The sequence below is a fragment of the Rhinatrema bivittatum genome, chromosome 3 (assembly GCF_901001135.1).
Source record: "Rhinatrema bivittatum chromosome 3, aRhiBiv1.1, whole genome shotgun sequence".
NCBI classification, from domain to species: Eukaryota; Metazoa; Chordata; class Amphibia; order Gymnophiona; family Rhinatrematidae; genus Rhinatrema; species Rhinatrema bivittatum.
The window spans coordinates 480,606,790-480,623,552 of record NC_042617.1 but is presented as its reverse complement, the minus strand read 5'-3'; the positions used below and the strand labels follow the sequence as shown (position 1 = coordinate 480,623,552).

Here is a 16,763-nt window from a genome sequence, read left to right as displayed (position 1 = left end):
TGTGCAATCTGCTTTAGAATCTACCCCTTGCTGCAGCACACGGCTGCCAGTTTAAAATCCCGTACTGAAGGTCTAGGCCCATCACCTTTTCTGTCACCGCTGTGTTCCTCTACCCTGAGCAACGCTGCTCCCGGGCCTGTCCCCCAACTGCTGCCAGCACTGGTTAATTTATCAGCACGATAATTTGTTCTCAAGGTAAACTGCAAAAGAATGAAATACATCTGGCAGTGCATGGCAGCGGAGTATCAACAGGATCAGTGAGTAGAGGAGAGGGACCAAGGTATAAGGAGGAGTAATGGAGAGAGGGGGAAGAGAGAAAGGGGCATGCAGATTAGAGCGGACAGGCATGGCAGGTAAGATGGAACAAAAGAGAGAGAGGGTGGGAAGCAAGATGGTGCAAGAAAGAAGGGATTGATGAAGAGGGGAGGGAGGTGAAGAGGGAAAACGAAGGAGCAAAAATCAGTGATGGGAGCAGGAACTGGAGATACACAGGTGGAATAACTGTGGTTGTCTAAACTTTGGTCCCTGTTGCCTAGGGCAGCCCCCTCTCCCAAACCTCACAGAAGAGTTGCTACTGAGAGGAGCCAGCTGCTGTGTCCTGGGGTGCCCCCCCCCCCCCCCCCCGATGCTGGGCTGCATAGAGGAGGAACTACTGTGACTGAGGTCACACAGAGGAGATGCAGCTTCTAGAGGGAGGAAAGATACATTTAAAAAAAAGAAAACACATAGTCCAAGTGCAAGGCCCCCATCCTCCATTTTTGCCTAACTCTTACAAAGTTTGGATGGTGCCTGAGTTTTCAGAAGTTTGCCAGTGCTGTGGAAGAGAGGAAAAAGTAAGGGATGGGGAGAGACAATTGGAGGCTCATGGAAGAGGGTGTAATAAGAGAGGGAGAAAGTAAAAGGGATAAAACAATAGAGGGAAAAAGAAGTTAGCCAACATACACAGCAACAATTAGGAAACTTTATAAAAATATTGAAAAGTGCAATGATTTTTTAAATAAAATTTGCTTTTCTATGCATATTCTGCATATACAACCTATGCTAATTTTGACAAATGTGCCCCAAACTGCGCTTTACCTGCTTTAAAATCTGTGAGTTACCACAGGAGATGGGGCCTGGCACAGTTAGCAATGAGATTGCAAAGGCCCTCTGTTTCAGTACACTCACAGGGAAATAACTGTGATTAGTAGTTCATTGAATACCTGAAGGGTCATTTTGTTTAAATAAAAGATGTACATTAGATATAGAGCTTAGTTACACATGGAGAGGAGCCATCATTATTCTCTCATGACTTTTCCACTTGTAAGTTCTAGAAATTTCTCCTCCTTCATATAAAAACTTGATCTCATTTTCTTTTTTGCAGGAGGTTTATTCCTTGGTTATTACACCCTTGTGTCCCCAATGAGAATAGGTGGCAGGGTGTTAACTGCCCATATTGTACAAGCTCTGAAATTTTGGGCAAAGGACCAAGCAGCAGTCAGCCTCAGCTCATGGCTCAGACCCTGCATTTGGATCTCTTCCCACCCAAAAAGCTGAGAAAAAAAAGAGCTTGATGAAATGGGCAGCCCATCCTGTAGGTGTGTATGTGAAGGCACCTGCACCTATTTTATGTATTTTTTTGCCTCCCTCTCACTTCCATTTGCAAACCCAAGGTATGCAGTGAAGTGCTGTGGCTCTCCCATAGGCCTGCCTAGCAGAAAACAAAAATGGGTCATAAATTTAAAACCGGGGAGAATGTTATGTAAAACATTTTACATGTATTTTGTACCAAGCGTTTTCTTGGTTGTATAACTGTAATTTGTATAATTCAAGTTTACAGCAAAGATTTTGTTTCCTAATGGTCAAGGCATTAAACCTCCCCTGGCTTATCATCCTATGGCTGTATTCTGTCTTATTGAGAGAAGAGGTATGACAAGATGGTCAGTACTCACTTTCACCATCTGGCTGCTTTTAAAGTTGGTGGTTGAAGCAGACACATTTTCTGGATTCTTAATGAAAACAAAACTGATTCATTTTTTTTGGTTCTTTTCTGGGATCACTCTGGACTATATAGGTTCTGAGGGTTTTTCTTCGTCTTCTTGCTAATACTTGGCCTCTGTACCCCCTAGTGTGTTGGTTTTTGTTTGTTTGTTTTTTTTAATTTTGCTGTGTGTAGGAGGCATTGCTGTTTAATAGTTAAGTAGCAATATCCTAATGAGATTTTTCATTCTGATAGAAGAATCAACGGCCAACATATACTGGAATTGAAAACAAGAGATGTTTTCTTCTCTGCCATGGTAAACTTCGCCTGAGTACCGTGCAAGAGCTTTTCAAGATCTCATTGGTGGAAATGCAACATGGTAAATCCAGGAATATTTTGGTAGAGTGTACCTGAAAAGGAAAGATTGAAGTTTGTTGTTGTCATTATCCTAATTCAAATATGGTCATCAAATCAATTGACCTCATACCTGGAGACCACACCCTCTAAAGGCTAGAAAAAGGGTGGAGTCAGTCCAGAGGGTGGCTACCAACATGATCAATGATCTTCATTGTAAAGCATATGAGGACAGACTTGAAGATCTAAACATATATACACTACAGGCAAGGCAAGAGAGGGAAGATATGATAGAGCCATTTAAATACCTCAGAGGTATCAATGCACAGGAGGTAGGTCTCTTGCAATGGAAAGGAGACTCAAACAAGAGGTCATAGGATGAGGGTTAATAGAGATAGACTAAGGAGTAATCTAAGAAAGTATTTATTTACAGAAAGGGTGATGGATATATGGAACAGTTTCCCTGTTGAGGTGGTGAAATCAGGATGGTACCTGAATTCCAGAAAACATGGGATAAGCCGAGAGGATCTCTGAGGGAATGGTAGGGGATAGGGATTGTAGAACTGAGCAGATTAGACAGCTGTATGATCTTTTTCTGCTGTCATGTTTCTATATGACCCCATACTTCTCAGATTCAAAATGTTTGTAAATGGGTGAGCCAATCAAGATTAAAGTAAGTTAATAGTAGTTTATTGTTAGTAAGCACAAGTATGTAATAGTAGCTGTTGTGATTGATCCAAATTACTGAGACCATTTGACCTTCTTAACCTTAAGATTCTTTCAAACAATGTTTTGTAAATTTTTTTGGCCTTGGCATTTTCATCCTCATTTCAGCTTCCAGCTCAGTTGAAACTGGCCTTTATTGGGTTATAGGCTTTTCCCTTATTTATTTATTTATTTTATTTAAAACTTTTTTATACCGGCATTAGTGGGTACATCATACCGGTTTACATTCGAACCAAAGGTGGAAAATACATGAAACAGGGACAAGGAGTGGGACCAGAGAGAAAAGAGAAGGCCGAATGAAAGCACACAGAGCAATACATAACATATAAATAACTGGATAAATGTCAAAGAATACTATTAGTATGACTAGCAGGAGAACACTATCAGAAACTATATACATGGGTTCAGGTCAGATGATGACGCACCTTCAAGTTAAAGTGATATCCCCGCACCTAGCCCAGTCATTGCTATGACAGTCTTTGGCTGGGAGCCTCACATCAGGGCTTCCTGCAATTGTCTGTCGTAAATCCAGTCACTGAGCATCACTGTTGCACGATAACTGAGACTTGCTTCTCTCAAGGTCTGTGAGTGCTGCCTCCACAGCATCCCCAGCCCCGGCTGGCCCAAGGAGGAGAAGACCAGGAGGCTGGGAATTGAACTCGGGTCTTCTGTACAGCAGTGTGCAGCGCTTATCACCAAATCAGCTTGCGTTTCACACTATTTTTCTTCATTTGATTGGTGCTTTATAGGCATCACTGCATGTAAAGAAAAAATAGTGGAAAAAACATTGGTAACCCTTAAAACCCATTGATAAAAATATTTTGTTGGACTAGGAAATTTGCCTGCGTGCATCCTAATGCAACAGAACCTTTAAAAAATAAATAAATAAAACGGGCATATGTAAGGTACAGGGAGGAGCAGGTCTGGGGTGCAGGTGTACATAGTGAATGGCTTACCACTGTCGGCAGAATCTGCAAGTGGCATGTTGCAGTTTTTATTCATTACAGATGTCTTGAAACCCAGACTGATAAAGTGTGCCTTTAGGACAGGATTAGAAGCCATTAAATTGACTTTGCTTTGGAATGGTGAAGGCTTGAATAAACTTATTTTCAGTTGTGTTTGTTGGCCAAACCTATTGTCAACAAATCCTTGCACCCAAGCACTGTGTGTTATTTTACACCTTGTGCGCCTGCAATGGGGGGCAGTAGGGTCTGGCAGAGAGGTGGGGTGGAGGGAAGCCTTTACATAGGCTTCCCTCCCTTGAGGCAGGAGGTGGACGATGGGGAAAGCAAATCAGAGGGAGGGGAGGTGGTGAGGGTGGGCACCACATCTGTGGTGGTGACTCAGTAGGTGACAGCTCCAAATTTGGAAGTAGTCTTACATTTTTGGATGTCAGACTAATAGCAAGACCCCATTTTAACAGAGAACAGCTTTTATTAGTTAGCCTCTTCTACCTGAAGAGTTGTGTGCACCTTCTGCAAGTAAAAAATCTCAGATTTAAGGTTGACTGAAACCTTGTTTGTGCCATCACGTACTGTGCTGGATGAGGTGGGGAATCCAAGCAAAGTCAAACAGTCCAGAAGCTGAAGCTCCATTAAGAATAAAGGAAATGTAGCATTAAGTACAGAACCTAAAACCGCAATTCCTTACCTTCTGTAGTAGGTGTCACAGGCAATGACATAAGGCTAGCATCTCAAGTTTCCTGCCAGTTTGCTGGTCTAGAGTTGAAGGAGACTGAACATCATAAAAATGGATGACTGAACCAGCATGCTGAGGAAAAGAAATAGTTTTTAACTCAGAAACACTGCGAACTTGTACAAGATTTCTCTGTTACTGTTGATAAACAAACGCTATGTCCTTGAGATGTATAACTTTCAGTAATCTGCAGTTATAATATCTTAATATCTTTCCTGTCTTCCAAGCCCATGTTTTTTGCTCCCTGTTTAATGTAACTTTTATCTTCTATACAGTTGTTAAATGGTTTCCCCTTGTTCCATTGTAAACCGGTACGATAAGACTTGGTCTTGAGCATCGGTATATTAAAAGAACCTAAATAAATAAATAAATAAATAAATGTTAGTCCATTCCAGCCCTTACCAATATGGTCTGGTATTTTTTATCCTATAGAATGTATTAAGGCCTGGATTTTCTAACGGCGCAAAGGTCTGTGAATCCCACAGTAATGGGGGCGGGCCTGTGAAAGCCGGCAGCGATTGCACCACTGCAGTGTTATTGCTGCCAGCTTTCACACCCAATAGCGCCACCATGAAAGGTGGCGCTATTGGGCGCACTACTGGCGGCGATAACGGGTCTTACCTTATCGCCGCCAGCGAAGTTTCAGCTGTATCCATCCCGACGACGCCCCGACTCCTCCTCTTCCGGTGCCGACTCTGCCCCTATCTAGCTATTGCACGCGAAAAGTCCCTTTTCACATGCGATGGGGATAGAAAATGACCCCCTAAGATAGGTGTTAGAACACCAGGACTGCATCATAATCAACTAACAGTGACACAGAGTTTAGTTGGGAACGCTGTAGACTTTTAAAGTGCTGAGTCATCAAATTGATTCCATTATGAACAGTGCCGGGGCAAATAAAAAGAACTCTTCCTGACATGGCACCAAGAGCAATTTTAGGAGGTGAAGTCAAGATCAAAATAAAGCAGCAAAATTAGAGAATACCAAGCTAGTAAGTGGAGGTGTATTATAGGTGTAACATTAGGTGTGTGAAAGAGAGCGAGAAACATTTTCTGGTGTTCTCCCCTAATGAAGTTACATGGGCATTGTAGTTATTCATTGCACGGGTAAGTTCTCAATATCCGTAATTTGCATAGCCATGATAGAAATTACAGTAATTTGCCCATCTCACAGTGTATCACAGGGCAGGTTCGTGCTTTCCTATTAAGTGATGTCATTTTGTTGACAGCTGTAAATGATTAGTTGATTTCATGTGTGTTTTCTTTGTAGGTTCTTTATGGATTGTCCTCACAGCAGACAGTGAAGGTTTTGTTCCATTAACATTTCAAGACAAACAGGAGATAATGATCAGAGACCCAAGTGCCAGGCTGGATGGCTGACAAAGGGCTGGATATCAGTATGGCTGCTGAGTTCACCCACATCGTCATCATATAAACTGTTAGAATCTGGATGTGCTAATCTAGTGTCTCAATAAAGAGTCTCTTAAAAGACTGGTATCTGTTAATGTCTGTGAATTATAACCAAGGATCCTGGTGTTCTGTGGCAGTTCATGGATACATTTTATGGCACAGCTTGGAATTTCTCAGCACATTTCCATAAATTTGCACTACTTCGTATACACAATTTTGATTGAACATTTTTCAGTTTTTTAATATTCTGTTTTCAAAAATAAAATATTTTTTCAACATTTGTGTCAATTCTTTCTGCTTTTTTTCATGTTTTATTTTCATCTGTTTTCTTTCCCTTTTTTGTTTTTTTTTCCCCTTCTCCTTCTTTCCCCTTCTCCATCACATATCTTCCAGTCTCCTACATATCTTGGAGCTATGTGTATTTAAGATTTGAGAATCCATATATTTTAAGCTCCAGAAAAATGAGCAGAGCTTCAGCAAGCACTTCTCTCCTGTATTTCCTCTCTCACTCTTTTCAGGCTCTGCCCTTAATATCCTAACCTGTATTTCTTCCTGCTCTTGTACCGCAGGCTCTCTCTCCTTCCCTTCTGTCTTTTTCAGACTCTTTTCTTATCCTCTGCTCAGCCTGCCTCTCCTCTTACTTTCCAGATTGATTATTCTTCCCACCTGTTTGTGTTTCAGCCTTTCAGTTTTCAGATACAGCCTCTTACTTTCCTATCACCAAAAGCTGCCTATTTATATATGAACCAGTGCTATCTCAGCCTCTCCCCTCCTCAGCTTTCTCTCAAAAGTCTTTCCTCTCTCTCATTACAGCCTCTTTCACAGTTTGCACACCTATGCCTGCCTGTCCTCTTTCCCACTCATCTCTTCTTCCTCCCAAAGGTGTCTGTCTCTTCCCTTCCCAGCCTGTCTGCTTGGCGCATAGTGAGCACATCACAAGAACACCAGGAACGGTTACTGTCTCAAGGTCAATAAACAGTTGAGTAATTATCCAGGAGACAAGCCACAAAGTAAGAAATGGAGGTAGATTGCAGAGGGGAAACAGATTTTGAAGGTGGAGGTCAATGGGTAGAGAATTCCTTAGTAGGAGAAGATTGATTACAACCTATAAATATGATGGGTTTCACGTCACCTAATGTCTGCAGTCTTTGTTGAGTTTCTGCACTCAGCATTAGATCCAGATTTTTATAATTAAACGGTAGGGTCTATTCTTATGACTGTGCAGCATCTGTGACTTTCAGGAGATCCAAGGAGAAAGGAAGTTCTACTGAACATTTTGTTAATGACTAGATTAGATGGTACAGCAAACAAAACAAATATAAATGAAATAACCAGGCATTTCAAATGTTGATGCTTTATGAGTTAAAAGTCACTCTTCTCGGGTGAGACTTTGCATTCCTGTGGTTCTGCATTCCTGTGGTTCTTTATGATTATATTTAGGGTTTCTGATTGTAGGTGTTTATAATTTGTGAATTTAGGATTTATTTTCCAACTAATTGGGGATTCTTTGTGGGTACCAAAAATCAGTGTTTATTGATGTTTTCATGGTGCAGATAATATTCTGCTCACGTCAATTGTGTAGCTGAGGAGTCGTTATCATGGAAAAGGCACAAAAACAAAGTGGAAGATCTAGGGTAGGCAAAGGAGGGGTGAGAGAGTACTAGGGAAAGTGGTGTTTTATCTAATAAATACCTACTCTTTTGTATCAGGCTATTTTATCAGGAGTTCTTAGCTAAAACCTAAAATCAGAAGTCTTAATTATAGTTTGGTACAGCAGTGTATGGACATTTGGAACTGCAAAATTAATTTTAGCTGCATTTTTTCCAAAACCAAACAATTTTCTGTACTGTGTCCTAGGAAAAGAATCTGCATTTTGTTATCTGTGAAAAAGGGAAAGTGCTGTTTAAAAAGTGGGGGTAGGAGAACTAAAAGTATTATATACACAGTACAGTATTTGTTTTGGTTGGCTGTTCTGAATTGTTTAGGGTCCAGACAAAAATGTGTTTATAAGTGTAATGAATATATTTATTTTATTTTATTTATTTTCTTTTATATACCGACATTCAATCGAAATATCACATCGGTTTACAGGGAACTGAGAAATAGGGGGGGGGGGGGGGGGGTTGGTCCGCCCTATTTTACATTATAACATGGTATATTAACTATTTAACATTATAACATGGAAACTATATACACGATAACATGGTAAGCATTTCGTTATGTCTTAAGTAAAAAGAGTGGTTAAAAGATTGAGGAGGAGAAGGTGGAATAAATAGTTTAACATAAATAGTAGTTATATACAGGATTCAGGAATGATAAAAGGCAGGAGGGTGGGCACAGGGTGGGGTGGGAGGTGGGTGATAAGGGAGTAGGGTTGGGGAGTGGGGTGGGGGGGATGGTGGTGGGTGGGTTGGTCCGAGGGGAATGGGGATGCAGTCAGGGAAGCAGTCAGGAAGGGGTGCAGTCAGTCAGGGAAGCAGTCAGGAGGTGTGGGTGGCGTTCGGGCATGTTAAGTGTCAGGTGGGAAAGCTTTTAGAAACAGCCATATTTTGAGATGTTTTTTAAAGACTTGCGATGAGGGTTCATTTCTGAGTTGGGGTGGGAGGGAATTCCACAGGGTAGGGCCCGCTATCGATATGGCTCGTTTGCGGGTTGCGTTGAGGTGTGCAGATTTGCAATCAGGGATAGAGAGATACAACTAGATTCTGCTGACATTTAAAATTCTTATAGCCTGCTACTTCCTATACATCGTTCGGTGCAGATAACAAAACATACATAATAAATATACCACTTACATTATACATATGTATTAAAAGTCAAACCTAAGTAAACATCTTTTGGAACAAAAATGTTTTTACTCCTTTCCTAATTTTTAATAAATCTTTTTCTAAATGAAAGACCTTACGGAGTGTGTTCCATAATACTGGTGCCGCATAAGCTGTGTGTTATTAGTATTGAGAGGAGTTGGCTTCTGTGTTGTGATTAAATAATTTCTAGCCAGATATATTCTTTATCACAGTTCCTGTGACCTAGACCTCACAAGAGCAGCTAGTGTCCACGCAGAAAGCAGCCTTCTGGATCTTTAAACAGGAAGCTCCTCCTTGCATGAAACATTTGATTCTCTGCTCTGTCCCACATGTCTCATTCATAGCTTTTCATTTGTTACCTTGTTCAAACTGTATTCCAAATTATCCCTGAGAGAGAAGAAATCAAGCCAATAGGAGACAATTCCTTTGCCTTTCCCGCCTTGTTAACACTATGTAAAAATGTAACCACTGGTCTACTTATCTGTACCTAAGAACTATTAGTACATAAATTCTGTGCTGACAATGAAACATTTTACTTCAGTTTAGTGTGCCTATTTATTGATAAAATATCAGAGGCTTGTAAATCTTATGAAACATTTTATTTTTTTGTAAGAAAAAAAGGACCTATTTGGTGCTAATATTATAAAGATGTATTCATTATATAATTGTTGTGTTTTGTATCATACAGGTAATTCTGTGGCACAGGAGTATCATATCAACTTGCTTTATGTCAATGATTTAAAGTACATTGTAGACCAAGATGATCTGCATAAGATATTTAGTTTATATGTGTGTCACCTGTGCCATTTCTGGATCACATTGGATAAACTCATGTGTGAGAAATAAAAAATACTATTTTATGTTTTGTCACTTTTCTTTCTGCTCCTGAAATCCGCTGGTTAGCAACAGATTGAAGGTGTCTTGAATAGGAAGAACATAGGTTGGATAGTATAAGTAATTTTCCATCGATGAGTAGACTTATTTAGTCACACTCTCTGGGTGATGTCATCCAGGCATTATGGGGGTTGAGCTGTCTCTCTAAGTTCGCAGAGTTTTCTGTGTGGCTGCATGGCTCTTCCCACGCATATCCTGCAAACCTCAGTTTATTTTTTTCCATGAACCTCACAGACATGTAGACTTGAGTCTCATTTTTTTCTCCTCGGGAAGACATTTTTCTTCAAATTTCCAAAAGCACTTTTAATTCTACCATGCCTAAATCCCCAGGTTTCAAATTCTGCCACTGTGGGAAATTCATGTCGTTGACTGATGGGCACAATTACTGCTATTTGTGCCTCGGTCCCAAACATGATCAATCAGCCTGCAAGGATTATGGTCAGATGTCTCCCCGAGGCCAACACCACAGAGCCACGAAGATCTCAAGGCTCTGTGAAGTATCTTTGGGATCCTATGTGCCTTTTTCACCGTGTAAGGGCTGGTCTACACAATCGTCCCTGGGCCCAAAATCCCATCATTCAGACCCGGTAAGATGTTCATCGTCTGTGGGATCCGTGGAAGCCAGAAGTAGCCAAGTGAGAAAAATTCCCAGTGTGCTACCATCAATAAATAAGGCAAAAATGCCTCACAAATCGTCAGAACATTGCAAGGCATCAGAGTGATCAATGCAAGGTAATGCGTTGGACCGCGTGAGGCAAGAAACAACATCAAAGTGGTTGATGCAAGTTAAAGCATCGGACCACTCGATGCAGGAAAAGGCATCGAGACCATCGATGCAACTCAAAGAGTTGGACTGCTCAATGCAAGAACATGTGTCAGGGCAATCAATGCAGATTAAAGTATCTGACAGATTGTCGCAGACACATCACAAAACCAACCCATCAAAACAATCAATGAGGCCAAAACCATCATTTCACAGCGCATTGGCGCATCAGTTGATTGCACAACATCAAAAGCCTCTTGATGCTTCAAGGGGAGAAAAGTCAACAAAGGAGGATCTCCTTCATCTGTCAGACCTGGAGGAGGGAGAAGAATCTCCAGTTTATATATCATCTTCTCCCTCTCCAGAATTATACCACTTGGGACAAAAAGTCCATTCCAGCCTCTCTTTTAGAAGGCTTAAATGACATTGTTCCCCTTCTCTTCAAGAACCTCTGCAGAAGAGACTCGAGCCTCCAGTGAAGAAACCTCCGGCACCCAGACCCAGGGTCCCAGATGCTAGCATACCTTTAGCAGCTCTACCCCCACCAGGAGGTCAAGGTCCCAGATCTCACTCTTTTCAATGCCTTTTGGGCGATAGAGTATCGAACAAGCAGGGGGCAGATTCGACAGCTCCCGCTACGTCTGCTTCACTGGCAATGTCTCAAAATATCTCCATTCTGAAATATTTATTTGCATATCTCCCTACAGAACAACCTTTTTGTCCTCATCACTCACCAATCCCATCTGAAAGGGATCATTCTCCATCACTGGAATGTCCTCCATCCCCTATAGATGAAGGGGTCAATCCAGAGCCTCTCATGAGGCCGTGGTTCTCCCCTTAGCTGGATAACCAGCCTTCAGCATCACCACCATCTTCACCAGGGAGCTCCATGGGAATCATTTTAGACCTGCCAGAGGAGTCCTCAGAATATTCTTCACCACCTGAAGACCTCACATACTCCAAGTTTGTAGAGAAAATGTGCACACTCCTGAAGGTGGAGACCCGCAAGATCCCCAATCCTAGAACATAGTCATGGCATCCAGAAAGTTAGATTTCAAATTCAGGATGCAGAAGTTGGCTCACTATGGCATGGTTCAGATTCCACATGCCTCCGTGGTTGTTGAATCGGTCATGAAAAGGGCAAAGACGTCAAGGTTACATTCTAATATCCCCACAGCAAAAAGACAGCAAGGTATTGGATGATTTTGGTCACAAAATAATTCAAGGGTCCATATTGAATGCATGTATCAACAACACTAGTTTTATATTGCACATATCTGTATGAATGTGTCCAAAACTTAAAGCCCTTTGTGTCAATGGGACAGAGGATCAGAGAACATCACAGTCCTTAATAGACCTTCAGGAAGGGTTAAGACATCTCCTGAGAACCATATATGAGGCCATTGACACTTCTGCTTGGACCTCGGCGGCTTCCATTGGTGCCAAACATATAGCTTGGTTGTGCTCCAGTGCAATTCGCGGTCATCCACGACAAACTAGCGAAGTTACCTTTTAAAGGAGACAACCATGTTGGAGAGAAAATGACAGAAACAGTTTCTCAGATAAAAAGAACAAAATGTAGTAGTACAGTCGTTAACCTCACCTGCAGATAACCAGTCTACCACCAGAAAATACTTTTCCCCTTATAAAAGGTCTTTCTACCAACAAAAGCCATATAGACAATACCAATCTTACAAGTGCCTTCCTATCTACAAGCAAGACTTCAAAGCCAACAGCCTAAACAGAGGAGCCAGCAAAGGGGATAAAAAAACCCCAGAAGCCACAGCAACAACACCTCCAAAAGACACAGCAGGGTTTTTGAGAAAGCCTCAGATGCAACACCCATCGCATGTCAGAGGCAAAATAACTTTTTTTTGCTAAGCCTGGTCCACGATCACAATCGATCAATGGGTTCTCAGTATCATTTCCCAGGACTACAGACTACAATCAACTCCCACTGATGCTTATCTAGTAGCACCCACAAGAGACCTCTCCCAGATTCTCTTGTTACAGCAGGAAGTGCAGACTTTGCTACATTAACAAGTGATCCGCACTCTCCCACACTCTCATATCAACAAAGGCTACTATTCCCTATACTTCCTCATCCCCAAAAAATCTGGGGGTCTTCACCCAATTTTGGATCTGCGTTCTCTCAACAAGTTTATCAAGAGACAAAAGTTCAAAATGACTTCTCTGAAATCAATCTTGCCATGTCTACAACCTCTTGATTTGATGTGTTCTCTGGACCTGAAGGATGTGTATACTCACATTCCCATCCACAGTTCATTTTGGCCCTACCTTTGCTTTCAGGCAGGAAATCAGCATTACCAGTACAAAGTCCTCCTCTTTGGAGTCTCTTCTGCCCCGAGAGTCTTCACAAAATGACTTGAGGTAGTAGTGGCTCACTTATGGAAATGGTGAATCTGGATTTTTCCATATCTCGACAACTGGCTCATTGTCTCTCCAAATCCTCAAACTCTACTAGATCACTTGATCGAGATGATTCAAAGCCTGGAATGACTGAGATTTATTATAAATTTTGAAAAATCCCATCTCAATCTTTGTCAGACTCTTCAGTTCATAGGAGCAAGAATTCATATGTCCCTATGCAGGGTGTTCCTGCCTGACGACAGGGCTCAGACTCTAAGATCCCTGTGGCTACTTCTTCAGCAGCAACCTCAAATGACGGTACGCTGAGTCCTAGTGTTACTGGGACATATGCAGCGTCAATACATGTGGTCCCTCTTATTCGGCTTCACATGAGGTGATTACAATGAGGCTTAAAGTTACAATGGAGTCCATGCAGCCCATGTCAAAGATGATTCATATTACAGCCTCCATGAAAAGAGACATCTCTTGATGGCTGACACCCCCCCCCCCCCCCCAGTATTGACAATAGGGACGCCATTCAGAGAACCCATCCATCAGTTAATACTCATGACGGACACCTCAACAAAAGGTTGGGGAGCTCATCTACTTCATTTGAAAACACAGGGCTTATGGACCCAAACAGAGTGCCATTGTCAAATAAACCTGTTGGAATTGAGACCAATAAAGAATACATTGCATACCTTTGCACCGGTGCTTCAGAGGAAGGTTGTAAGGATCCACACGGACAATCAAGAAGCCATGTTCTATATAAACAAAAAAGTTGGGTCAGGTTCCAAGACTGTGCAAGGAGGCAGGACAGATTTGGGAATGGACAGAAAAAAACAGGATCACCCTACAAGCATCCTACTTACTAGGCCTGGCAAATACGGATGCAGACAGACTCAGCAGAATCTTTCACCCGAATAAATGGTCCATAGACCAAAGTGTAGTGGAGGATCTTTTCAGCTGTTGGGGAGCTCCATGCATAGACCTGTTCACATCAGAGCACAACAGAAAACTAAACACGTATTGCTCAATTCTTCCCAGCAAACGGAGAATATCTCAAGATGCTTTTCTGATCCCTTGGTCAATGGGCCTCCTGTACGCATACCCTTCAGTTCCCCTAATATCCCGAATGGTACAGAAGTTTATATCGGACAAAGTGAACATGATACTTATTGCTCCAGCGTGGCCAAGACAGCTATAGTATGCCTATCTGGTGCAACTTTCCAGTCGTCCACCAATATTCTTGGGGGGACAGCACAAGGTTACTAATACAGTAAAATGGGATCTCATTCGCCCAATGCATTTTGCCCTCCAACTCACAGCATGGAGGTTGTACAGGAGCTCCTAGGACATTTACAACTCCCATCTCACATTACTGAAATTTTAATAACAGCTAGAAAGCCTTCCACCAGGAAAAATTATGCATTCAAATGGAGAAGATATTCTGAATGGTGCCGTTAGCAAAAGATTGACTCTTTCACTTGCTCCCCAGAATGCTTACGATTGTATTTACACAAGCTTTCCACTTCAGGTTTAGCGATAACATCCATATGTGTGTATACCTAAGCACAATAGTAGATTATCATACAGTAGGAGAAAATCCCTTCATTTCATCTCATCCCCTCATCTCATACTTTATGAAGGGTCTTCTACATGTTCATCTGCCAGTACAGAGATCTCCTGTTACTTGGGATATAAACATTGACATAGAGAGCCTGATGGGTGCTCCCTTCGAACCTCTGGAATTCACATCCTTGAAACATCTAACATGGAAAGTACTTATCCTCATTGCAGTAAAATTGACAAGGAAAGTGAGTTGACTTCAAGCACTAGTGTCAAGATCTTACTGCGTACACACCCAACCTTCTTACCGAAGGTAGTATTGTCATTCCACTTAATTCAGACCATTTCTTTGCCCATCTTCTTCCCTAAACCATGTACGAATAAGAGGGAAAACACACTTCACACATTAGACTTCAAGAGGGCCTTGGCCTATTACAAGAAAAGAACCCAAATGATCAGACATACATCTCAACTGTTCATTTCCTTTAACCCAAATGATCCAGGAAAAGCAGTAACGAAATGAATACTATCAAATTGGATTTCACAATGTATTCAATTCTGTTACGCATCATACTTGATCAAACCACTTAATGCCGTTAAGGTGCATCAAGTAAGAGAGACAGCGACCTCATTAGCATACCTTAATAATGTCCCAATTCAGGACACTTGTAGAGCAGCGATGTGGTCTTCAGTTCATACTTTCACATCCCACTAATGTCTTAATCAACAGTCAGTGGCTGACAGTGCACTGGGATCAGCAGTGTTGCATCATGTCCAAAGAGCTTAACGGCTGTCCACAAGAGACTCGGGTTGCCAATTATGATTAATAATAATAATTGGTTAGCACAAACGACCCTCAGCTTGGGACTCCCAGACAGCATGGCTAAATAAGCCTGCTTATCGATTGAAAAAAAGCAAGTTTGCTTACTGGAAACGGTGTTTTCTGTAGATAACAGGATGATTTAGCCATGTGAATCCACCCGCCTTCCTGGACAGCCAGCTAAGTTTACTATAGAGGAGTCACCTTAAATATCAACTTAGGAGACTCACAGTATATGCACAGGAAGAGTCGCACAGCTGCACAGAATAAAACTCTGTGAACTTACAGACAGCTCCGCCCCCGTGACGCCCGGATGACGTCATCCAGACAGCATGTCTAAATCATCCTGCTATCTACGGAAAACACCGTTTACGGTAAGCAAACTTGCTTTTTTTGCACTGCAGTAAAAGTATTAAAAGTAATGTTATTCTGATCTAGCAAACTGAGAAAATAAGGGTAGGTCCTAGAGTAGACATCTCCAGTCTAATTGTATAGATATCTTTAGCTCTGTCAGTGTATGGTACTTACTTGATTGCTTCCTTCTGTCAGTAATTTATTGATCAGCATGAAGCACCATAGAGTGACAGCACATTTACTTGAGGAAACTGACTCTACATGCACTGAAAAATATAATTTGATTTTTAAAAAAGTGGGGGTGGGGAATTCAATTACTATTCTATTTTCAGCTTACAAATGCACAGTGAAGGAAATAGCATTTACCAGCTTGTCTCGGTAGGGGCTAATCTGCAGTTTTGAAATGGAAGAATGCTCACAGGCAGATGTGTTTATATGTCTGCTGACAAGATGAGTAAGAGGAGGTATAAGGTATGCTGACAAGATGAGTAAGAGGAGGTATAAGGTCCTGTTCGTGGATGTTCAGTAAGATTGACAGAAACATTCCTTTTCACACGGGTGCAGTAACATGAGTTTATCCTAATGCACCTGTACATGAGCATTACAATCTTCTTTTTCATACAAAAGTTGTGTTTAGAGAGCTAGATTTCCTGCTATGCCCACCATTATCAGTTACCACTTTACTTTCCAATCACATAATGAGCAGGGGAATCAGAGCTTGAGCTGAATGATTCATTGTCACTCTGCAGTAAGGACTCATTTTATTTAGGGGACCTGAAGAGATCTGAGCAAAAGGGCACTGGGCAGGGCACATGCCCAATGGAGTCCAAACCGGTCAATACTAACGAGATGGCTTACAGAAGTCTCTCAAACTGGGAAACCTAAAAATATAAAACCTTTATCTGTTGATCTAAATCTCTCAAGTATTTTGATTATTTTTGCATGCTTTGTTTGACAAAAAAAGGTTAACTTTAATGAGTAATAAAAATGGGACAGGAAAGATGTCTTCTGATTCCAAGAAAACATGGGTTTTATGACACAT

The 16,763-nt window shown here is 41.5% G+C and overlaps 1 protein-coding gene across 8 annotated transcripts in view; it reads left to right on the top strand.

Annotated features, from left to right (window-relative positions):
- The window catches only part of WDCP (WD repeat and coiled coil containing), a 119,754-nt gene extending 113,529 nt beyond the window's left edge, over positions 1-6,225 (top strand). For 7 of the 8 annotated variants that reach the window (XM_029596012.1, XM_029596013.1, XM_029596014.1 and 4 more), the window contains 2 exons: positions 2,216-2,339; positions 6,005-6,225. In XM_029596012.1, the coding sequence (XP_029451872.1) occupies positions 2,216-2,339; positions 6,005-6,114 (234 nt within the window). In that variant the 3' untranslated portion in view covers positions 6,115-6,225. The remainder of the gene's footprint in view (positions 1-2,215; positions 2,340-6,004) is intronic. The other variant, XM_029596016.1, reaches the window with a different exon arrangement.
- Positions 6,226-16,763: the final 10,538 nt, after the last annotated feature.